Here is a 23363-nt window from a genome sequence, read left to right on the forward strand (position 1 = left end):
ACGATGGCAAGGAGCAAGTCCATCGCAAGGGGGATTGTTCGCCAGACAATGAACAAGAACATCCATCGATTTTTACCAACTGTAAATACCCGTTTGAGGCTTTGATCGCACTGGCATATTATCTTATCGCCAACCTGATACTGGATTCTGGATAGGGACTGATACCAGAAATGATTCTATCCAACATGCCATGCAACCGAGGCTTCATCGGGTGACTGATACCATACTTCCCATCATGGACACAATGTGGTTTCCTCTTCTCTTTTTCCTAATCCAAAGGAATTGTCTTCCTGATCTCGCAAGCTCGACATGCATTGTCACAACGGCATTGTGAGCCCCTGCAGGATACGGCAACCGCCGGCAATTTGGGGTCCAGTGGTTCAATGCTAGATTGGTCGGGGATGCTAGTGATGATACTGGGAACCAGAATACCCAATTGGGTTATGGAATTTGAGGACGAAGATAGGCGATTAGAGCTCGGATTTCGCATCCATTGTAGGATCCATCCAACGGTGGGAGGGAAATGTCACCAGTTCCCTATTTAGACCATCAGCTAATGCAATATCAATAACCATCATTATCAAAAGTGGAGGCAACATCGAAGTCTTCGAGCCCATCAGTGTGGAGGCGATTTGAATCTAGAAAGGTTGGGCATTGAGTTTATGTCTCGGTCTATGGACTTCGTTTCCTGATCGAGGAGAGCGCAGGGCGACCCCGGCGGAACATTGTGATATCCCCTCCACACCTCAGTTGAATTATCGTCAACTGTTGTCGTGTCGGCCCCAGCGAGTTCAGTCATCGTGGACCGATTTGGTCCAGAGCATCAACGAGCAGTGCTACCCCGCCGGGGCCCTGAATTCTTGAACGTAACCAGAAGCATAGCATCACAAGTTGAGACCGCGATATGCGAGGTGATGAAGGGGTTCAGCCTCCCAATGCATTTGCGAAATAGAACACGGTCGAGAATTGTCCTTGCCGCGACGCATGCCGTTCGTGAGGATCTCGAGTCGGCTCAGCGTCGTGGACTCCAGGTGTTGATGGAGGTTAGCTTCGGTGCATGATAAGGTTTCAAATCACAGCTACCGGTACCCAGCCAACGGCATCATGACTGAATAACCGTACGATTTTAAGCACGACTGCAACGAACACGTGGATCTCTATAACATGTAAAGCATGCAATCTATCACCTGGAGCGAGTTAGTGGACAGGCATTGGGTAACCCTTCATCGCGTCCTCCGACGAATCGGAATCAGCGCCACGATGCGAGATCCAGGGTCTACTCCATCTAGAACGACGGTATCCCGTTCTCGAGTCGCTAGGGCGCCCGATATCTTCGACATCCAACACTGAAGTTGAGTTGAAGTTGACGTTGTGACAGTAACCAGGAGTCCAGGAACGGGGAACCTTGGCACGGACGCGGTCTCGTGAAACATTTTTCCGAGCTTGAACCGGCCGCAACATGTGGCGTCGGATTTGATCAACGAACGCCTCGATAACTCTGCGCTTTGTATTCATCCCACGGACAGAGAGATATGTGGCGATAGCAATATGGCGTCTCAACCGGGTGAGTCGGCATGGACCGAAGAAACGGCGAAGAAGTTTGAATCGTACGTTGCCTCGTCCAACAGTCAAACAGCTGCAACGGGCGACCCTCATGTCAACCGGAAATCTGATACTGACCTGTTCTGGATTATCGTAGAAAGCAGCTGAGCAAGTACATGGATCCATGTCAAGAAGCTGCCAACCGCAGTTTAAAATGCCTGGCGAGGAACGGAGGCGAAAAGGAGATGTGCAACGACTACTTCCTGTAAGTTGTTTTGCTATTTCTCTACGTCCCCTTATTAAGCAGATATTACTACCTTGGCAATGATGGGCCTCTACACAGTACACACTTGTGCATCTTGACTGACGAGTTTCGATAGAGCATACCGTGACTGCAAGAAGCAGTGGGTTCGTAACGTCCATGGATAGCTTTTGCACCCGTTCAGATACTGACAGTCACACAGCTTGAGGACAGGAACAAGAACAAGAAGGGCTTTTTCGGATGAAAGCCGAAATCAGAGAACAGATCTGGACCTGGCAAAGGAGATGAGCTAGGCAAAATCACACTTCCACAATTACTTCAATGTATACTAGCAACCCAATCGTAAGATCTACACGGATCCGAGTAATTTCTAGTGCCTAAGGATGACTAGAGAGCATGAATTGTCTTGCGGGATCGAGTACACATGCTATCTATAAGCTCGTGCGCCGGGTATATGCAGATCCTATGAACTCCATGCCCAAATTTACATCCGCTCGCGTCTCCGAGGAGCGCTCTTGATGATGTTATCGACCCTCAGTAGGAGCTAAATTGGTCAGTTAGTTTGTATCCATAAGCGAAAGACTTGAAACAAGGAACTTACCTCCGCCGCTTCCGAAGCGGATGAGACCACCGCACGCTTCAGCTTGTAGCTCTCAATAACGCCCAGCTCCCGCATATCCGCAATCCCGCCGCCCGGCGAGAACATATCCAACCCGGAGCTCGTCATGCCCGCGTACACCGCCTTCCTCAATCGCGCGATCAGATCGCTCGAATCGTACCCCGCATTATCCGCCAGGATCGTCGGCAGCTGCCTCAGCGCCTTCGCAAACGCATCCACCGCCAACGCCTTCTTCCCCGCCACGTTCTGCGCCGCGTGGTCCACCGCCTTCGCCATCACCATCTCCGCGCTACCGCCGCCGAGCGTCACCCGCGGCTCCTTGACCGTCTGAGACAGTACCGCCAGCGCATCGTGCAGTGATCGCTCCGCTTCGTCGAGCAGCTGCTCAGTGGCGCCGCGCAGCACGATCGTGCAGGCGCGCCCGGCGGCGACGCCGGAGAAGCGGATCAGGCGGTCTTCGCCGATGATGACTTCGTCGATAAGGTCGCAGTGGCCAAGCTTGACGGCCTCCGGGTGGTCGAAGGTGGAGGTGATCTCGCCGCCGGTAACGAGGGCGAGCCGCTCGACGCCGTCGAAGTCAGCGTGCTCGATAGAGGAGATACCGACGTCGGCGAAGAGCTGCTCGGGCCAGTTGTAAATGAGCTGCCGGTTGACGAAGCAGTTGATGCCGTGGGCCTTGATGCGGTCGACCTTCTGGCGCATCTTTTCTCGTTCGGCCTTCTCGAGCTCGGCGAGCTTGCCGGTCGAGTCGACCTTGAGTCGGGCACCGAAGATCTTGACCTTGTCAGTGTCCATAGACGTATTCGAAATGAGGATCTTGGCATTCTCGATTCTCCGTGGCTGGTTGACGCCGAACTTCTTGTCTAGGATGAAGCCTTCCTCGAGGTATGAATCCTTCAGTTTGCCTCCAGCCTTCTTGATGATCTGGATGTGTGACAGGTCGGTTGAGCCTTTCATTCGTAGCACAGCATCGACGGCCAGGTTTGCAAACTGGTCCCGATCCTGATTCAGTACCTTCGAGCTCAATGTCGTGCTCCCGATAGCAACCAGGTCTCTCCTGAACTTCTCCGGATCGTTGCTATTGTTGACCGCCGTGCTTTCCAGCGCTTGGAGCGCAGCATGGCTGGCTATTCTGTACCCTTCGATGATGGTCTGAGGGTGTATCTTCTGGTTCACCAGCTGTTCCGCTCCTCGTAGGAGTTCCGCGGCCAAAACGGCGACTGATGTTGTGCCGTCACCAACCTCATCGTCCTGGACTTTTGAAATGTTGACGAGAACTTTCGCCGCGGCATTGTCGAGTGCGATGGATTTCAGGATCGTAGCTCCGTCGTTTGTGACCATGATTTCTCCAGTGGACCTGATAGAGCATGTTAGCTGCCTGCGCACCACCGCCTCGCCTATCGCCGATATCCCAACTTACGCGGACTGTAGGATCTTGTCCATGCCTTTGGGCCCCAATGTGCTCTTCACCAGGTCTCCCACAGCAATAGCACCAACGAACGCTGATAGTCGTGCATTCTCTCCCTTCTCCTCAGTGACATCGTCCGCAAAAATTTGGGTCGGGGGTTGGTAAGCCTAGCGACGTTAATACGATAAACAGCAAGCATATCAAGAACACTCACCATTTTTACCAGCTCTGGAGTTGAATAGGTAAGTTTCTGGTAAATTTATTGGAGTTGAGAGCTTCTATTGAAAGTTGAGATGCCGTTGTTCTGATCTGAAAAGTCCCGAAATCCAGTGACAGGGAACTCCCCAGCTATAGCTTGATGATCACGAATCGCGTATTTCCACCTCAACCTGAATGAATGCTACAGGAAGGCTGAATTCTCTTAATATTGCACTAAATTTCATGAGCTACGAGTCCCCCATTTACTACGCAGAGGTTATCTGATCAAAATGGCGAAACGACGCGCTGCTGAACCGTTGGAAGCAGTAGCACATGCCGACTCGCCCGCGTCCAAGAAGTCCAAAGTCGACGACGTTCCAGACGAGTCGGAGCTGGTCGAGAACGATGCCCCAACCAACGGTCACCTTATGAACCCTCGAACGCAAGATGCCGAAAAGCTGGATATCCTTGGAGCCGCCGAACAAGAGCATGAGGAGCTGGAGGAAACCGGCTTCGACTCCGAGGAGGAAGACATGCAGGCCGCGCCGAAACGGCAAACCGCCCCGACGGAGGGATACGACGATCTATACCTCGACACCATCAAGCGAGCCGTCCTCGACTTCGACTTCGAGAAACTGTGTTCCGTCACGCTGTCCAACATCAACGTCTACGCGTGCCTGATTTGCGGCAAATATTACCAGGGACGGGGCACCAGTTCGCAGGCATACTTCCACGCGCTGGACGAAGGGCACCATGTGTACATCAATATGGCGACGAAGAAGGTGTACGTCCTCCCCGAGGGATACGAAGTCAAGAGCAAAAGTTTGGACGACATCAAGTTTGTGGTAGACCCCGTGTTCAACAAGGCAGATGTCATGGCATTGGACAGAGAGCAAAAGACAGCCTGGGATCTAGTGAATCGAAAGTACGTTCCAGGATTCGTGGGGATGAACAATATCAAGGCGAACGATTACTTCAACGTCATCATCCATGCTCTCGCGCACGTCGCCCCCCTCCGCAACTATCTCATGCTGGAAGACCTCTCGAACCGACCGCAGCTCGCTCAGCGATTCAGCATCCTCGTGCGGAAGATCTGGAATCCACGAGCATTCAAAGCGCACGTTTCCCCCCACGAACTTCTTCAAGAAGTGGCCTTGCGGTCCGGAAAGCGCTTTAACCTGACCGAACAGGCGGATCCGGTCGACTTCCTGACCTGGTTCCTCAACCATCTGCATCTGGCCCTGGGAGGCAGCAAAACCAAGCCCGGCACGAGCATCGTGCAGCGCGTCTTCCAAGGGGCAATGAAGGTCGAATCCCAACTGATCACCGCGCGAGCCGACGCCGGCGATCGGCTGCGCTTCGAAGACGCGGACGTGCAGACCGAGACGCAGCGATACATGTTCCTAACCCTCGACCTCCCGCCCGCGCCGCTGTTCCAAGACGAGCTCGATCGCAACATCATCCCACAAGTGCGATTGGGCGAGATCCTATCCAAGTACGACGGCCGCCGCGCGCAAGAACGGCTGAACCACCGCCGCCGCTACCGTCTACTGCATCCGCTCCCCCCCTATCTCCTCTTCCACATCAAGCGGTTCAGCACCAACAAATTCGTCTCGGAGCGCAACCCCACCATCGTCACATCCGACCGCCCCTCAATCGACATGGCCGAGTACGTGGAGCCGAACCCCAGCCTGCACTCCCCCGCGGACCCGATCATGTACGATCTGGTCGCGAACGTCACGCACGAGGCGGTGCGGATCCGCGACGACAGCGTGGAGGGGGAGGCGGAGAAGAAGGTGTGGCACGTGCAGCTGCGGGACAAGAGCCGCGACGAGTGGATCGAGGTGCAGGATCTGTTTGTGGAGAAGATCATGCCGGAGACGCTGTTTACAAAGGAGAGTTATGTGCAGGTGTGGGAGCGACGGCGGGGGCCGGCGAAAGGGAAGGGTAGGGAGGGGGGGAGATAAGCGTCATGTCTTGTATGTATATAATATAATCTTCGAATCCTCCAAAACATCATCCGCGACAGTCATAAGGTACTGGGTGCGATTCGTGTAGACCCGACAATTACTCGGAGTCACCCATCTCGGCAGGAGCGAAATTCCATCAAGCCCAACGGCGGAATCTCTCTCAAATCAGACGTACACGCGGACTTCAAAAATCACAGCAACATCAATCACATCAATCACGTCAAGTGGTCATGTATCCCTTCGTGGCGCTTCGTACCCATCGCCGTCAATTAAGACGACACACGGGAGGATGCTTCCTATACTCCAGGACGTGGTTCTCTCTACAGAGCATTGAACCGCAGAGCGGATGGCAACACTACCGCTGTGGAATGCTAGCGGAGGTCGTGGCTGCTCTGATGCTTTTTTGATGAAGATTCCCAAGGTTGCGAGGGTGCGAGAAGTTTTTATGCGATGCGGAGGGGTGGGGCGGACGGGGCGGACCAGGTGTGCAGATTGTGATTGGTTGGGATCTGCTAGGCCTTAAGGCTGTAAGGCCAATAGGGCTGTAAGGCATGAAGATTGTTTGTATCACAGAGTCGCCTTGAGGTTGAAATGATCGGAAGACTCAAGACTGCCGTAGATGGCCATTCAGCTGGGTTCTACGGTCTATAGGCACTGCGCGGTTTATGTGGCCACATATGGATCTACTGGTATATGTCGAATTGTTGACATGGAAAGATCCTTGATATGCATTCGATTAGAAAATGCACGACCCTGGCTGTCCGGTATCAGGTGCAATGCTAAAGACAACCATCAAGCAAATTTGAGATCCAGTACGCCAAGTACACATGTCCCGTCCCTTATGCACTCCTTACAACATGGTCATCGGTGTATTCCTCCTCCCGAATTCCATCTCTGGTGATAATCTTTACGGCAATCTGGTCAATCGCGTTAGTTCGGCGACGTCCTCATCGTCGTGCTGGATTAGCTTACCCCTTTGAAGTCAACTGGCAATCGTCGTCTTAGCTCATCTGTGCACATCCGGAGGATCTTCATTCCCGTCTCTAGGTCGATATCGGGATGGTGGTGCTTGTCGAGAATGGAGAGGCAGTAGTACCTAGAATCCGTTAGCTCCTGTAGATGCATCCCAACACCTTGACACATACTGAGCATATCCGTGCGCCGCATACGGCAGGGGAACACATGATGCAAGGTAGTCGATCCAGTATAGACTCGGCTTCTCAGTAATCGAATCGAAGCCGCCCAAGAGTAGGTTCACAGTATACGGTCTTCGACTCCGTAATGATCTCGCCAGTTCCCCTCGGACAAAGCTCGCCACTGCCGGCGGACCGAGATGTGTATCGTTTCGCATGGAATATAGCTGGATGTTGGCCTGGATGTACTCCGCGAATTGGACTGAACCGTATGGTCAGCCTCCGTCCACCATAGCTGTGCAACTTGACTACATACCCGTATCTCCCGCTTCTCCTGAAAAGGCCATGAGCGTCTGCTTATTCAACTCCCGTGTCTTGTCATCGGTGGCTTTGAGGATGGTGGCTCCACGCATCGCAGCCTTCGATGAGGCCATGATGGTGAAGTCCTTCCCGGTGATTCCAAGTAAGACCTCCCTGACTTCGCGTTAGCTCTATTCCGATGGCAAGATACATTGCGAGAGATCCTTACATGTTTGCAGATGTATTTGAAGGGGCGTTTGAGGATATAAGTAGAAGAAGTGAACGGGAATAGCACCAGCAGTTGGAGTTGAGTGTTGAATGGAGACGCGGAAGCTCCAGGTGCCTGGCTGAGCTCGGACCAACGACGCACTCCCAGTTGGAGTCTGTTGGACCCACTCTGAAATTTTCCAGATTGTAGATTTCGAAATGGAGGGAAAGGTTGGAATATAATTCAATTTCACTCCACACTTCATTTTCTATGCATGTACAGTAAGGTGCGACGGGCCACGTTCTTATTGAAGCCCAGTCTATAATTAAGAGCTTGGATCAGACGGAGAAATGTCTCAAAAGGCCACCCTCAAGACCACGTTCGACCGCACCCAGGTCATCCAGCCCTTCTATACCGGGGCGGGTGTTGCGCTGAGCCAGGATGGCCGAGTCCTTGCGACTTGCGTTGGGGAGGATGTCCTGCTCACCGATATGCGATCCGGGCAAGTTCTATCACGGATAGAAGGCGTAAGTGCTCAAGATAGCAGCTCTCGTCATCCGGTTCTGACATGTTGACTGGTAGTAGGATGGTGAAATAGTTACGAGTCTCTCCTGTACGGCCATACGTTTGTTCCGATCTCGATTCACGGTTCTAACAAGCCCTAGTAACCCCCTCCGCAAGCCATGTCATCGCCTGTTCCCGCTCCTTGTCGATGCGGATATACGCGATCGATGCGCCATCAGAAGATGCGACGGTCGAAGCAACCTTGCTCCGCACATTGAAGCCGCACTCGGCTCCGGTCATCGTCTGCGCTGTAGATAAGACCGGTACACTCCTTGCAACGGGGGGCGCAGATGGCGTCGTCAAAGTTTGGGACATCCGCGGCGGGTATGTCACGCACACTTTTCACGGGCACAGCGGGATCATATCTGCGTTATTGTTCTTCGAGGTGGACCCGTCGACGCATCCCGAAACTAGCAAGAATACTGCCGGCCGGAAGCGGAAAGCGAACAGAAATGAAGTTGAGCAGGCCGAGGAGAACAACACCGCGGGCTTTCGACTGGCCTCGGGCGGTGAGGACGGAAAGGTGCGCGTATGGAATCTCCTCAAGCGGTCCACCGTCGCCATCCTGGATTCCCATGTCTCGGTAGTCCGAGGGCTTGACTACTGCCCCGAGGAAAATGCTTTAGTTTCCGCCAGTCGCGACCAGACAGCCATAATTTGGGATACTCAGACGTGGAAGACCAGAAACACCATACCAGTGCTCGAAGCCGTCGAAAGCTGTGGCTTTTTGCAGGGCGGGTCTGTGATCTTTACGGCGGGCGAGAGAGGCTGCGTCCGATTATGGTCGGCGACGAAAGGAGAAGAAGTCACCGCCGAGCAGGACGAAGGTACAGAGACGGAAGCCATCCTCTCGGTCCTTTCGTCTGACCAGCTTCCCTTCCTCCTATCCGTCCATGCGGATCAGACTTTGGTGATGCACTCCTTAAGTCCGCTTACCGAAGACGGCTTAAAACTGCCCATACCTCCATTACCTATATTGCGCCGCATATCCGGAACACATGACGAGGTCATTGATCTTGCGCTCATAGGTCAACATGGAAAGTATCTAGCACTGGCCACAAACACCGAAGAGGTTCGCATCGTTTCCCTTGAAAGTCGGCAGGATACAGAGTCCTCAAATGACTCGTTCACTGGGGCATACTTTGGTTCGGATATTGCACAGCTGAAGGCCCACGAGGACATTGTCATTACAATCGATGTTGATCCATCAGGACATTGGCTTGCCACCGGTTCGAAGGATAACACGGCCAGAATATGGAGGATGGATCCAGAGAACAACTCCTATGGCTGCCACGCTGTGTTCACTGGGCACGCCGGTGCTTTGGGTGGTATAGCAATGTCGCATTCCGATCCCGAAACCGACGATCCTTTGTCCCGACCGCCACGCTGGTTGGTGACTGGCAGCCAGGACCGAACAGTCAAACGGTGGGAAGTCCCTCCTTACGTGCCCGGCAGAACGAATACGCCAGGGAAGGCTAAGTACACACGGAAGGCACATGACAAGGAGATCAACGCTCTCGACGCCTCATACCACCCCCGGGACCCCGTCTTCGCTTCCGCATCGCAGGACAAGACGGTGAAGATTTGGGATGTCGAGAGCGGTGAAACCCTCGGTGTCCTGCGCGGGCACTCGCGCGGTGTGTGGGCAGTGCGGTTCAGCCCCCTGGATCCTTCGATATCCATCCAAGGCGCGCAGCACCAGGGGACTGCGAAAGGGAAGGGATGGGTGGCCACCGGCGGTGGAGACCGGACCGTACGGATTTGGAGTTTGGTCGACTATAGCTGCGTCGCGACGCTCGAAGGGCACTCGAACAGTGTGTTGAAGGTGGTGTGGCTGCCATCGCCCTCGATGGCCGTAGATTCGTCCGCGAACAATGACGACGAGATGGACGTAGACGGCGGATCCGCCAAACCGCAGAAATCCACCGACAAACGAACACTCGTAGCGTCAGCGGCCGCGGATGGCCTTGTCAAGGTCTGGGACCTCTCGATCGGCGAATGCGCCACCACGTTGGACGGCCACGAGGACCGCGTCTGGGGCCTGGCCGTGATCGATCCCGCCAAGAACGCGGGGACATACTCCGAGTATAATCCGCTCTTCTCCACGCGCACGCTGATCTCCGGTGGCGCTGACGCAGTGCTCAATTTCTGGAGCGATACGTCGGCGTCCACGGCGTCCGCCGCTGCGGAGCGCGAGGAGCGGATCATCGAGGAAGATCAGGAGTTGTCGAACCTGCGGTATGCCGGGAAGTTGCGCGAGGCCGTCGGGTTAGCTATTGCCATGGAACGACCCAGCACGCTGTTGAGCCTGTTCACCGAGGTTCTGCAAAAGAGCGCCGAAGCACACAATCCACACGAAGACGGTGAAACCATGGATGTCGACGTCAGTTCGACCACCGTCTCCCACCACCAGCGTCGACGAGTCCGAAAGATCGGCACCGACACCGACAACGAAACCCTCAACGCCATCGTAAACGCCCTCAGCGACTCGCAAATCTTCGCTCTCCTCCTCTGGCTCCGCGACTGGAACGCCAGCGCCAAGAACTCCGGCACCGCGCAGCGGGTGCTCTATGCGATCGTGCGCAACGTGCCAGCGGAGCGGATGGCGAAGCTGCATGGAGGGACGGTCACGGACGGGGGGCCGGAGGGGAAGCGGTTCCGGAAGGGGAAGGCGGAGTTGAAGGACGTGGTTGCGGCGCTGGCGGCGTATACGGAGCGGCATATACAGAGGGTGGATGAGTTGCAGGAGGAGAGCTATTTGGTAGATTTCACGTTGGGGGAGATGGATGACGTTGGGGGGGGTTGATGGCGGGATAGAGTGCTACTTGTATAAAGCTCTGAGTGAGGAACTAATCGAAGCCTACTGGTCATGGATTGTGTTTACATTGCGTTCTTATCGTCATACTCCGTCTGAGTTCGCCAGTCGTCGACTCTTTTGAGCTTGAACCCATGGGACCGCTTTCTTCTCCGCTTCCCCGGCGGACTCGTTAATGAGGGCCGTTTATGGAATATGCACTGTTAGATCTGTCCTTGCTTATATTGCCCCGAGATCACTCAGTGAAAACATTTTCGTGTCTTGTCTACCCTACCGTTGCGATTACATTTTCAATATCGAGTCCAACTCTCAATCAATTGTTTGCCAGAATTGCCAATGAAGACTTTGATTTCTTTCTGCCTATTCTCATGTCAATCTAGAGTTTAGTTTCCATTTTCCAACTGCTGGGACAGCCTCATGCCTGCAATTCATCATAGTCTTTGTCCAGCAAGCTAGTTCAAATCGGTCTGTTCATGTCAGTGCTGCGAGTGCTGGGAGTCAAATACCGACTTCTAATCAATCGTATTGATCTGCAAACCTGCACATTCTCCCCATCGGCAGGATTGTAAATTGTATGTCTGGTCCTTCAGCACAACTCCCCAATCGTTCGCGTCCACTTTCCCAATCTTACGTATCAACGCCGCTTCACCTGGGACAGCCGGGTTTAAACACCGCTGCCAGTCCAAGCAGAAGACAATGCAACTGGCGCATCGCAAGTTCTTGTGCCCGCACTCGCACGGCTCGAAAGCTATTAGACTCTTGGGGCCTTCGCGCCCTTTGTTAGACCGACCACACCTGTGGCACACGAAGCCATGTGTAACGAGGTCAGGGCGACCATTTACCACGGAGTAAGTACCGAACTTCACCTTGCAGATAGCCCAAGAATCTATCTTGCAGTCGAGGCAAAGGGCGCGGTCGCACGCTTGGCAGCGAAGGGTGCCGAGCGGTCTCGACGGAGTCGGCTTGCGGGAGTCGAGAGTTTCGCTGTCCGGTGTAGGGAACGGGGTTTGCTCACCGCAGTGACGGCAGATCCAGTGGGAGGCGTCCAGCAACTTGTTAAAGGTTTGACAATACATATTTAACTGGTGGTTATATAAGGTTGGTTGAGGTTGTTTCTGATGGAAGATTGGAACCTTGGAGTCGGCAGGCGCTTTATATAACCGTTTGGCCTATATATATAGCATCAAAGAAATATATGAATAGGATACACATTGTTCCTATGGTGGGTTGACAATGTCGATACCTTTTGTCCACCAAGTTTCTATATTGAGGTTCTGGGTCCAGAACAAAGAATATCGACTGAAAACAAAGATTTCAGGGAAATAAGAACCGTTCTACAAATTCATTGCATTCCAGGTGTTTTACATCCATTGAACACGTGGGATCCTAGGTATTTTGAAGATTCAGGTTCATTCTCACGAAACTCGATTCCGACAGGACAACTTCCGCCACCATTCACCTTCGCAAGTTCCCGGAAATTCAGCATTGGCGACAATTTTCGTCGCACAAATCCTATCTATCATTGCCATTTACCGTTTGCTTCGCTAAATGGACTCCCTAGAGAGGGTTGATCACCTTGATCGCCTGTTCCAAGCCGGATCTCTGCGACCAGCTAAAAGGGGGAAGAGGGACTAAGGTGGCAAGCCAAGCGCTGCAATTAATGCGTATAGTAAGAAATCATAGTAGGCGATTAAAGGTCTATGACTTTGTTTGATAGTTCATGATCTCGCTCATGTTCATCTGAAGCACCAGATTCATATGGTGCTCGCATTCAGTGCGACGCCCAACTATACAGACCCAATACAAGAATATACAATTCGACATAAGGTAATAAATCAAGTGATGACCGTGACGTTCATGTTTTCCAAACTGAATTATGTTTAAAATAGATAAGATACATCTTCCGACTCTAGGCGCTGTGGATTACGTCTAACAATGGCGCTTTAGGGGCACAATTATTGTATCAGTCGCATCAGTGTCGAAAGAACCTGGCCATGGAAAAGAATAGTGTCAAGGGAGTCTGACAATTTCTACTGGTTTATAATTGCATTTAAACGCCGATATTCTGTTTCAAGATATCATATTTCCCTTAGACTGTAAGCTACTCTCCCTTTTCGGCTAGAAACACCTTCGTTGTTATTAATTACTTCGTATATTTGGTTGACGCTGAGCAACTCGACGAGCCGCAGTCGGCGACCTTAATGAACAAGCCGCCCTGATTAGACGGCTTAAGGGTACACATCGTGATAATGCTGATATTAGCTTGGAGTTGCTTGATGCTGTTCATTCAGGCGAACCACGGTCAGCTACGTTGACTAGTTCATGGTTCTCGAGATGTGTGTTAACACTAAATACGGACATTTTAATTAATACGCTCTTCAGACCGGTAGTCCCTGTGTGTAGGTGTTACTGCAGGAGGTGCTGTCGCGAAGATAGTGGTTGATAGATTCAAGGATAATGCAATTGAAGTCGTTTGAACCTTGGGCGGTAGCTACCTTTTTATACTGGCAGCAATTAGACCTGGTGAGTCAATATGATTTAAAAGTTCACGAGTCCTAGGCAAATTGATAGCGTGTTTGAGCCCATAATGACTAATGCGGCAGCAAGATACCAACGCACTGTTTTAACCAGCAATATCCCTTCACAAGACCCTGTCAGTCGTAAAGCTTGTCTGATATCCACCGTTGCCACCGATCATAAACAATGCAAGTCTAATAGAATCGATTTCCATTTCCTAGGCATATCATGCGATATGCCCAACGCCAAACACTCTTTAGCAACGGCTATGCCGTCGTGCTCAATATCAAATCCAAGCCAACTCCCACTTCCACAAGGAAGACGCCTCCTATATGCAAATATGCCAAGTCATTGAATCATCACGCGGGCACAGCCCTATTCTCCTTTACCACACAATACCCCTCCAGTCCGGGATTCCTGCATCAACGTTCCTCCAAACGTGTCCGTCCCAGCCGAGTCCCTCCTTGCCAAGCATGCCCTCCCAACCGACCATGACACCGAGGAGCCTGCATCCTGCAGAGCTGACCGCGCAGACCACCGCGTCGCACTTGCTGAGAATGCTGAGATCAAGCAGGTAGCTCCTGGCGAGCATCTCTCGCAGCTGCAATGTCTCCTGGCTCGGTGGGATGTAGTCCGAAATCCCGGCGTTTGATAGACTGGAGCCGGGCGAGTTGACGTCTGAATGGCCACCATTGTTGGAAGCCAACTTTGAAGGGTCGTCTTCATGTTGCGGTGGCTCCACCGGCTTTACCTTCGGTGGTATTGGCTTTAACTTCTGATTCGATGGCGGCCGTTGGCGGTTTGGCCGAGGGCCTCCAACGGTACTCTGTTTACTTTTGTGGTCATGACCGAGCGACCAGAACACATCGGCGTAGAACCCTCCTTCCCAACCCAGCATATCGTCGACCCAACGCTTGATTGGAGTCGCAGGCTTGCCACGATTTGCTGCAGCCGCTTCAGCAGCCGCCTTTGCTCGGGCGGCTTCCATCTGAATCTTTGAGCCAAGAATAATCCGGTCTTGCGCACGTGTTGCGCGTGACACCTCTGGCTCGAAGAAAATGTCCGGATCGTCCGAGGCAAGAATCAACTTGCTTTCCGACAAGCCAGGAGCGCCATGCCGTTTACCGTGCGTCGCTCGAAAGACAGCCTTTGCGAACGGGGAACGGGATTTTCGGTTCTTCGAGCGCTGTGAGTGGGGGGTAATCATGCCCAGACCAGTGGCGTCTTCCGCTCCGTCCTCGAACAGCTGGTATAGAACCTCCCTTCCCTCGTCCGTATATCTCGTCAAAGGTAAGTAATCGTCTCGGTACTGTGACTCGTACGGATGTCGGTCGCCTCTTCGGATATGCATTCCTACAGCCATGCCGCCCTCTTTTCTTGTCTGGTCGACGAGCTGCTTTACCCGCTGGTCTGCATATTTCTGGTCTCCTTCATCGGCAAGTTTGAAAAGCGCCTCATACCCTCTTCGGGCAAGCGCAAAAATGTTCTTTTGTCGCGCTGTCCCCATTCCTTTCGGATCCTCAAACGCTTCAATAAAGTGATGGCCAAAAGCGAAGGAATGCGTGGCAGAAGAAATGACTTTGTGGCGAGCGGAGTACGGGCAAGGAAGTCGATGGTGTGACGGCGGTGGAAGGCAAGATGGCGGCGGGGGATCCTGGAAGTAGGTCGTATAATTTCCATACGCCCACCTGGTGTCATCTACGAAGAAAGCTCTCTTTTCCTTCTCCGCAAGACCATATGCCATCCAGAGGCCCATGAGTGCCTTGCCAAACCCGGCATCGGTGCTCTCCAGGACGTATGTAAGGCTCCGCTTGCACACTTTCAAATTCTCCGAACCTTCATCTTCGACCAAAGCTTCCTGAGCCTCCCCCACCTGTGGTAGCAGTCCCTCTCTTTCAGCTTCATCGATATCTATGAAGAATTTGTCCGTTTGATAGTACCCGTGTCTCTTTTTTCGAAGCTTCATCATACCAGTAAGGCCTCGCTCGGGTTTGTCAGGCTGTCCCGGCTCGTGATCCACTCTGCCCTTCGCGACCCTCGATAGGTGATGCGGCATGTCATGCGCCTGCTCGCACAATTCATGATACCAGTTTTGCTCCAAGGGAAAATCGTACTGCTCAGGGATACTAATTGTCCAACTCGGTCTCCCAGCCTTGTCATGAACTATGAGAGCTGTAGGATAGTCCGGAGGTGCATCCTCCCCAACAATCTCATAGCCTGCTTCTCCCGGCCGAGGTCTTGGTGGCCGTAGTTGTGGTAATGTATTCGATCCTTGGGGGGGAGATTGGGAGAAGAGTCTCGGACCATATGCGAGGATGTGAAGCGCACCCCATAGAACGAGTATGATTCCGAGGAGTGGAAATAGAAGCTTCCATACTAGTCTGCTAGATCGAAGCGGTGTTCTTTTGCCGTGCCTTGGGATTAGAGATGGTAAGCTCGGAGAACTAGGCGTTCTGGGGGAGAGAAGAGGTCGGTTCAATGGGACGCCAAGTCGTGGGGATAGTGAGGATGTAGATGATATGGAAAGATGTGTCGGCTTTCGAGAATGCATGTCGGATCGTGGAGAGCGCGGATGTGAAGAAATAATCATGGCGGATGACCTGGTGTCTCCGTCACCAGTCCAATGGTGAGTCTTAACTGGTAGACGCCACTTTCAAATGCAATAGAAATTATGAACGAATGTAGGGCTATAGCATTAGCACCAGTCCAATGGTGAGTCTTAACTGGTAGACGCCACTTTCAAATGCAATAGAAATTATGAACGAATGTAGGGCTATAGCATTAGCACGAGTATACGAAAGCTCTCAATGAGGTGAAATGGTGAAGGAAATGTCGACGGTGACGTTGTGCCGTTGCCCGGCCGTTGGAATTTGGCAAAAGGGATAGAAAAAGATAATGCGATCTAAGGAAGACCAGAATGTAGATCGAGTTGATATGATGAGGATCGTCGAACCGTCCGATCAACGGCCTATCAAACGCCCCACAGGGTCCTGTTACAGGCCGAAACACGGAAACGGGAGGAGGGTCGACCCATACAGGGCAAACGGAGTACACCAGATTGAATGAGCAGGTTGGAGGACTCAGATAACGTTTCGACTCAGGATTGATCAAGAAGGTCTGACAAAGAAAGATGGCGGAGCGACATCACGAAGATGCGCTGGTTGCAGCGGAAAGCTAACTTGGATGGATGTGAAAAAAGAATCGCACTAGCAAGAGGCAGACCCGGCGTATATGCATTAAGATGTCCACAGGACAGGCAAATTATGCCGAGAAAGCAGGATATGGTCCGGGGTCCTTCCTGATCAGCTTCATTCCGAGACGTTGTGAGATATTCCAGCATAATATGGGAGCACAGCAGCTTGCATCGTCGTATGAATGGATGGCTGCTGCTGCTCCCGCTGCCGCTCACCTTGAGACCATTTATGTGCCCCTTTGATGATCTTGTCGATTACAAGGCTCGAATGACGACCACCATGTTGACCTTCTGTATTCAAAGAAGTTCGATGGGACCGGACTTGCGCCGGTCGGAACGATTGACGTGAGGGATGTCGTTCCGGGACAAGATGTGTGAGAAGGAGAGTCACTAGAGAGAGGGAGGGGATGTGGACAAGGGCTCTGATACGCTTGGCCCGCCCACTTGAAACACGCCATGATGTCGTGCGACGTTTCCATTAAATACGTCCTCCGATACGGAGTACTCTCTGCACTCTGGTCTTTGGTCTACTATGTATGGGTTCTCGTCACTATTATGGTTTCCCAGCCAAATCTAGGAATCCGTCTAAACTCTAATTTCCAACCAGAATACAAGATAACAAAGGGGGGTGTGGCACGTGGGTCCTGGCAAATCACATGACCACTAATGTGTCACGTGAAATTGCCTTGAACGTCACCTAACTTGGGACAACCAGGCGGTTAAACTTGATCGTGCAACAATAGAGGACAAAGACGCCAAGTATAACATTGTACCCGGTTCGTATATTCATGAAAAGGTTGGCTACAAAGGATTGATTATTGTGAAAATGAGACTCTTCGGCCATGTTGCTCCGCCACAACTCTGCCTTGTACACGTTGCAGTGCAGGTAGTAAAGTACGGCAGCGCAAGTCTCATTCATTGCGCCGACTTCACTCTGAGTCATGAAAGAACGACTGGAATACTGGATGTCTGAGATGGTGAGTCCATTGTGTACAGTATCGACGCGACCAAGGAATTGTGTTTTCTTCTGGCACGTCAGGATAGTATGCTGTATGGTCAACTGAGTCTGGCATCCAGATTGCCCTCAGCTGTCAAAAGGTGTAGATCATGGTAGCTTGACAAGGGATGAATGAGCAAGGATACTGATGCCTCAGCGATTGCGAATGGAGCCAAATCGATGAAATAAAGCGAGGTAGGAATTGTTGTTGCAGACAACAAGAAAGACCAGAAGCGGACGGGACATATGATACAGATACAGTACTGGTATTGGTATATCAGTAAGGGAGCAAGACACGAAACGAGCATTCAACTGCCCAACATTGAAGACCCTATTCTAACCCCTTGATTGTGAGGTAATTTACCATATTACCTACCCACCTATTTCAATGCAATAAGGGATCCATTCCTTACATATCGCAATCACTCAGTTGGTAGACCAAGGTGTTGACACCTTCGTTCTTTCGTACATTTAGCGGCTCCTCATGCAGCAAACCCATGAACTTAATATACATGATAGTATCATATGCCGACCAGTGGACTCGTTGGATTGGAAAAGAGAAACAAAACAGAGCAAGTCTCGTACAGGATGCAGTGGGACTCCAAGCCCGGCTTGCGCCAGGCGTCTTCGTCGCGGAAACCATCCATGAAGAGAGACCCCCTATCCGATGCCCTGATGCCTTGTGAAGCTCGCTGAAAAGAAAGTGTAGACGAAAAAAGATCGATGCAAAGTGGGTATGGGTATGGTTTAACGACAGATGGAAGAATCCAAGAAAGGGTATCGGTGGAGAAGTAGAAAGAAAGAAAAAATAGAACGAAATAGAAAGCTCATCGGGGACGCCAGTTCCGCAACATCTTGAATACCACATGACGCCATCAAATCAATTCGTTCTCTTCCTTCGAGCGGGCAGTTTGTCACTGCAGTCCTGTGAATCGCCCATGCAGACATAGAATGAAAGGCTCGTCGGGCGCGGAAAACTCGTAAAGCGCATTGCTTGGAAATCCATGACCGGATCTTCTCCACAGGAGTCAGAAAGAGGATGGGAAACTGAGATCATTTCCCGACCACAATGCCACTATCCACCCTCACCTCCTCCTCTTCCGTGGTGCCGAGCGCTGGGCCGCCAACCACGCCGCCAACCGCGCCTCCAACCGCGCCTCCCTCCGCCTTTTCGTCCCCATCAATATTCAAGACGCCCCCCGCAAAGCTCATCCGGCTCCGCTCCGTGATCATCTGATCCAGCAACCGCGTCATTTCCTCGACGCCCCGCCGTCGCTCTTCGCCTTCCGTCGTCTCCTTCTCCGTGCCACCGTTCAGCAGCGCAACCGGCGTGTGCTTCACCCCGTTCGGTGCCACCGGCCCTGCCTCGTTCGTTGCCACCGGCCCCGCGGCGTTCAACGCGGCGGCGCTGCCTGCGCTCCCACCACTCCCGCCGCTACTCTGACTCCGCACGCTCGCTCGCTTGTTCACCAGAATCGGGCTGACCGTGCGACTCGCAGGGGAGCCACCAACGTTCAATCCCAACCCCACCCCATTCCCCGTGTCGACCTTCAGATCCCCAAGCCGCAACCGCGACCTCAGCGCCTGACACATCCGCTCCAGATCGCCCACCCGGCCCCTCAGCTCGCTGATCTCCCGGTCCTTCTCCTGGAACACTACTTCGACCCCCGCGCCGTCCTTCCCGTCCTTCGCTGCGGACTCGCGACACGCGACGCAGAAGCTCGTGCCGGCACCGCTCGGCCCGCCGAAGAAACCGCTGGAGATACGGCTGCTGGAGCTGCGGCGCGCCTGCAGCAGGCGGCGCTCGAGCGTATTGATGTAGCGGTTTTTGTCGGCGACGTCGGCGCGCAGCGCGTGCAGTTGGGTTGAGAGGGACGCGGTGCCGTCGCCGTTGCTACCGAGGCTGTCGGTCGAGTCGGCGTCGGAGGCGGCAAAGTTGAGGGCTGGGGATGGGTGCACGCCGTGGGTGGCGGGGGTGGAGGCGGTGGAGAGGCGGGAGGCGGAGGTGTGGCGCTGGAGGGAGCGGAGGGAAGCGGAGCCGGATTCGGTGCGGCGAAGGGCGGTGGGAGGATGTGGAGCGCCGTTTGCGTCGAGGGTGGTCGTGGAGGCAGATCGGGCGGAGGTGGTGGACGCTTGGCGGCTGAGAGGGAGTTGAAGATCGGCGGCGGACATGAGGGATTGGCGGGAGGAATGGGCAGTAGGCCTATTGCCCAGGGCGGAGACGCTGCGAGGTACGGTCATATTATGTGTGTGATTGACGCCGATGGATTTCGATGATAGAATGAGGCGGTTGAGGTGCTCGATTCGCTCTTTCAGGGCGGTACGTGCAAGCTGCATCTCGAGCATTTGCTCTTCGTGGCGAGCTTGCATCTCTTCCTCTTCTTTGGCCTTCCGCTCACGCTCTTCCTCGGCGTCGAGAGCGGCCGACTCCGGATCATGATCGGGCTCGCCTATCGCGCCCGATGCGCCGCCTTTGGATGAAACGTCCTTCTGCCCTTCGAGCTGGCGACGGAGCTCGAGGATTTCCACTCGATACCGGTCAAGAAGAGCTCGGGAAGTTGCATCACCTGCGAGAGCTTCCTCCGCCTTTTTGGCGTGCGAGACGATATTGTTCTTGGCACGAGAAGCGAACTTGAGAGTATTCAACGTCTCGCCAGTGTGATTCTGAGCGCTCGCCACGGATCCCGCAGACCCGATTTGGATGGTACAAAGGATTGAAACCAGAGAGTTCCCTGAGAGTGCGGGTTGGAGGAGTCGGGTGAGTTTCGAGTCGCGGTAAGGTAAATGCTTGAGGCCGTCTTTACCATCTTTCTCCTTGCCATCCCCCTTCTTGTCTCCATCTTTATCCCCGGACAATCTTCCGATGACAGTTCCAAGCGTAAGCAGGGACTTATTGATGTGCGCTCCCTCCGTCCTTCGCTCCTTATTTTCTGCAGCCCGTTCACTCCCGGCCAAATCGATCAAGCTTAGTGTACTCACGCGAACACCACCTGGAGCAATACCCGTTCGCTTGTCGGCGCCTGGGGCCGAGGCGCCAGGTGGTGAACTTCGTTCCCGCGACTCAACGACGATCTGCACGACGGCATGCGAACGGGAACTTCTCGCGTTATATTGCGTCGATCCGGTCCGCCTAGAATTGTCACCTCTAGCGATCACTCTCAGCAACTGCGTCGGGCTCTGTACGATCTCTTCCTTCAGCGGCGTGGCGTAGACGCCTCTCTTGCTATCCTCCCGTAGTTTAATCTCTTCTTGCGGACCTCCCGTCATTCCGTTCACACCGGCAGCCGGGGTCGATAGCAGGTCGTGGATCTTCTCGTTGTAGATTTCCAGATAGCTGACCCGCAGCAAGAATTCTCGATGGGGCGTTTCGCGGATGAAGGAGAAGATGTCGGTGATGGCAAGTGGGATCACACCAGGGCTGGTGGCCGTACCTTGCATGGAAAAGGTCTTACCAGTGCCTGTCATACCATAGGCGAAAACGGTGCCGTGGTAACCCTCCATGACACGGCGCACGAGACGCTTTGCGGCAGAATCGTAGACTTTGGCATTCTGGTCGTGCGCAGCGAAGACATTGTCTAGAACATGGCTGTTAGCACAATATATGAGCACGTGCAATCGCCGGGAACTTACCATAATAATACTCTCCCCCTTCCCTTCCACGATACGATATCAAAGACCGTCTTCCGTCAACCATCCACTCCAATTCGCTCTTTTGTCCATCATGCCCAACATCAGGCCGCACTCGGACACTGACCAGCACGTTCCCCTTTCCCCCATCCTTTTCACTGTGTCTGCGACCCCCTTCCACCGACTTCCCACTACCATAGGCCATGTCTTCTTTACTCCCCCTCATCAAATCCCGCCCCCTCCCAAAATCGTCGTCGTCCTCGAATGTGATCGAGGATAGGTTGTCCACGCTAGATGCACGGCTGAGGGGTGAGGTAGGTAGTGAGAGCAACGTGGCGCTGTTGATCGATCGGTATTCACCACCGGACAGAAGCGATACGGCTGAAGTAGTGGAGGAAGATTTGCGAAGCGAGACGCGTGGGTGGGGTTTGGAGGAGGTGCGGGGAGGTACGACGCGAGAGGTATGGGTGCCCGACGGGGTGCGAAGCGTCTTAAGAGTGTCTCCAGAGGCGTTGGTAGCGGAGTGGGAGAGGGGAGACGGGGGGTGTGAAGTGGAGCGTTGAGCGTTCCGGGGAGGTTGTGGAAAGGCGCCAATGCTGACCGTTTGACGGAGAGAACGTCCAGGAGTGGCAGTGCCCGAGGGAGTGGTGGTAGAAGCGGATGGCGGCTTCGAAGCACCGTTTACGGTCGGTATTGCGGGTGTAGAAGCATTCTTTGGGGGTCGTGTCGGGATTCCAGAGGACACCGATCGCGATGCGGAAGGTTTTGGGGCGGACGGGACAGTGATTGATGCCGCCGAGCCACGACGGCCCTGTGAAGGAGCTGTATGAATGGAAGAGACTGAGGATTTTCGCGATTTCGAGACCGGTAACGAGGGTAGTGGTGTGGTTGGAGGTCGTGAAGGCCGTGGTAAAGTGGTGGTAGTCGCCATGATGGATGGCTCGTTGCTTCCTCGTTACACCAGAACAATCTTACTTTCCTTCGGATTGCTTTCCGGCTCACTTCTCGGCTCACTTCTCTGCTCACTTCTCTGCTCACACTCTTTTACTCGGTTGTGCAGTAAGCAGAGTCTGCAGAAGTGAAAGCTGCGCAAGAACCGCGCAGTCCCTGTTCACATGAATACCGGTATGTAAGCCGTCTAAGCGACCAGCAGCCACCAAAGAGCCCAAGGACCCGTCTATGCGTCGTCGGATGGGGTGAATCGATCCATCCAGGCTCCGAAACTTCGGTCGAATCGGTCGGCGTGTCTCTCGAGTCTGGTATTGTGATGCAGCGGGATTTTGCTGGCTTCTACAAAGAGAGGAGGAGGGAAAAGACGAATGCGTGGAGACAATCGTTGGCACCGTCGGCTCAGACCAGCTTGATGATCCTTTGCCTCAGGACTTTCCGACTTTCAACGCCTGCTCGTTCCTGGGCAAGTGGACGTTCCCTGATAGCCAGGGCCAATGCGGTCCCTGTTACGGGGTCCCTGGGAATTGGGACGGAAGCGAGGGGGGGAATGGAGAGTGGCCCGTCGCGGCGTAGCACCTGTCGGAACACCAGGGTGGAGTTTTTAGCTTGTTGATGGACAGGGTAACGAGCAAGGGGGAGTTTGCTCCCAGTCGCGGACAGACGGATAGTGACTCAAGATAGAATTCCTCTCAGTATTCAGGCTATGATGAGGGTTGGGAATGATGAGGGGATGGCTACAACACTACGCATTTACAGCCACGCGTATTAAGTATTCCAATGTATTGGAGCGGCTATCCAGAACAGAGCATCGAGAGTCGAGAGTCGAATCCAAAAACGAAGAATGAGCAGAGTCAAAAATGGATAGCGTGAGAACAAGCCCGCTGCTAAGTGCTAGGCACTACTGTACGGCGGGTCCGGGATGGGAATATCACCAGATATTAAATACCTACTTATCACAAGAGCAGGCACCTAATAATATTAATAAGCACCAGCAGCACAAGAACGAGGAATAATCTGTGATGGGATTGGACGACGCTGTTGAAGAGGATAGGGAGTGCT

At 53.3% G+C, this 23363-nt stretch overlaps 8 protein-coding genes across 8 annotated transcripts; 3 read left to right on the top strand and 5 right to left on the bottom strand.

Moving 5' to 3' along the window:
• Positions 1-1288: 1288 nt before the first annotated feature.
• Positions 1289-2129, top strand: P152DRAFT_455196 (uncharacterized protein). Its single transcript, XM_033678746.1, has 4 exons — positions 1289-1607; positions 1700-1807; positions 1923-1950; positions 2007-2129. Exons 1-4 carry the CDS (start codon positions 1549-1551, stop codon positions 2046-2048), a joined length of 237 nt encoding a protein of 78 aa, XP_033537113.1. The 5' UTR covers positions 1289-1548; the 3' UTR covers positions 2049-2129.
• Positions 2100-4131, bottom strand: P152DRAFT_429523 (T-complex protein 1 subunit beta). Its single transcript, XM_033677362.1, has 4 exons — positions 4046-4131; positions 3844-3998; positions 2406-3780; positions 2100-2348 (listed from the first exon to the last, which is right to left on the bottom strand). Exons 1-4 carry the CDS (start codon positions 4046-4048, stop codon positions 2289-2291), a joined length of 1593 nt encoding a protein of 530 aa, XP_033537114.1. The 5' UTR covers positions 4049-4131; the 3' UTR covers positions 2100-2288.
• A 96-nt stretch (positions 4132-4227) lies between these two features.
• On the top strand, positions 4228-6522 carry P152DRAFT_505389 (U4/U6.U5 tri-snRNP-associated protein 2; the record flags this gene model as incomplete). Its single annotated transcript, XM_033682431.1, has 3 exons — positions 4228-5976; positions 6412-6429; positions 6491-6522. The coding sequence occupies exons 1-3, from the start codon at positions 4320-4322 to the stop codon at positions 6520-6522; spliced, it is 1707 nt and encodes a 568-aa protein (XP_033537115.1). The 5' UTR covers positions 4228-4319.
• A 75-nt stretch (positions 6523-6597) lies between these two features.
• On the bottom strand, positions 6598-7738 carry P152DRAFT_455199 (N-terminal nucleophile aminohydrolase). Its single transcript, XM_033678747.1, has 5 exons — positions 7662-7738; positions 7449-7606; positions 7145-7394; positions 6972-7095; positions 6598-6916 (listed from the first exon to the last, which is right to left on the bottom strand). Coding segments are annotated over exons 1-5 (612 nt in total). The 5' UTR covers positions 7664-7738; the 3' UTR covers positions 6598-6838.
• A 136-nt stretch (positions 7739-7874) lies between these two features.
• P152DRAFT_511631 (platelet-activating factor acetylhydrolase IB alpha subunit) lies at positions 7875-11073 on the top strand. Its single transcript, XM_033682716.1, has 3 exons — positions 7875-8167; positions 8226-8253; positions 8306-11073. The coding sequence occupies exons 1-3, from the start codon at positions 7991-7993 to the stop codon at positions 11008-11010; spliced, it is 2910 nt and encodes a 969-aa protein (XP_033537117.1). The 5' UTR covers positions 7875-7990; the 3' UTR covers positions 11011-11073.
• Positions 11074-11402: 329 nt separating this feature from the next.
• P152DRAFT_446546 (uncharacterized protein) lies at positions 11403-12095 on the bottom strand (the record flags this gene model as incomplete). The annotated part of the gene is made up of 2 exons (XM_033677926.1): positions 11403-11440; positions 11651-12095. The coding sequence occupies 2 exons, from the start codon at positions 12093-12095 to the stop codon at positions 11403-11405; spliced, it is 483 nt and encodes a 160-aa protein (XP_033537118.1).
• Positions 12096-13658: 1563 nt separating this feature from the next.
• P152DRAFT_429536 (uncharacterized protein) lies at positions 13659-16126 on the bottom strand (the record flags this gene model as incomplete). Its single annotated transcript, XM_033677363.1, has 3 exons — positions 13659-14256; positions 14386-14683; positions 14795-16126. The coding sequence occupies 3 exons, from the start codon at positions 16124-16126 to the stop codon at positions 13922-13924; spliced, it is 1965 nt and encodes a 654-aa protein (XP_033537119.1). The 3' UTR covers positions 13659-13921.
• A 2653-nt stretch (positions 16127-18779) lies between these two features.
• P152DRAFT_470921 (kinesin-domain-containing protein) lies at positions 18780-22284 on the bottom strand (the record flags this gene model as incomplete). Its single annotated transcript, XM_033681014.1, has 2 exons — positions 18780-21301; positions 21357-22284. 2 exons carry the CDS (start codon positions 22282-22284, stop codon positions 18780-18782), a joined length of 3450 nt encoding a protein of 1149 aa, XP_033537120.1.
• Positions 22285-23363: the final 1079 nt, after the last annotated feature.

The sequence above is a fragment of the Eremomyces bilateralis genome, assembly GCF_010015585.1.
Source record: "Eremomyces bilateralis CBS 781.70 unplaced genomic scaffold P152scaffold_3, whole genome shotgun sequence".
Taxonomy (NCBI): Eukaryota; Fungi; Ascomycota; class Dothideomycetes; order Eremomycetales; family Eremomycetaceae; genus Eremomyces; species Eremomyces bilateralis.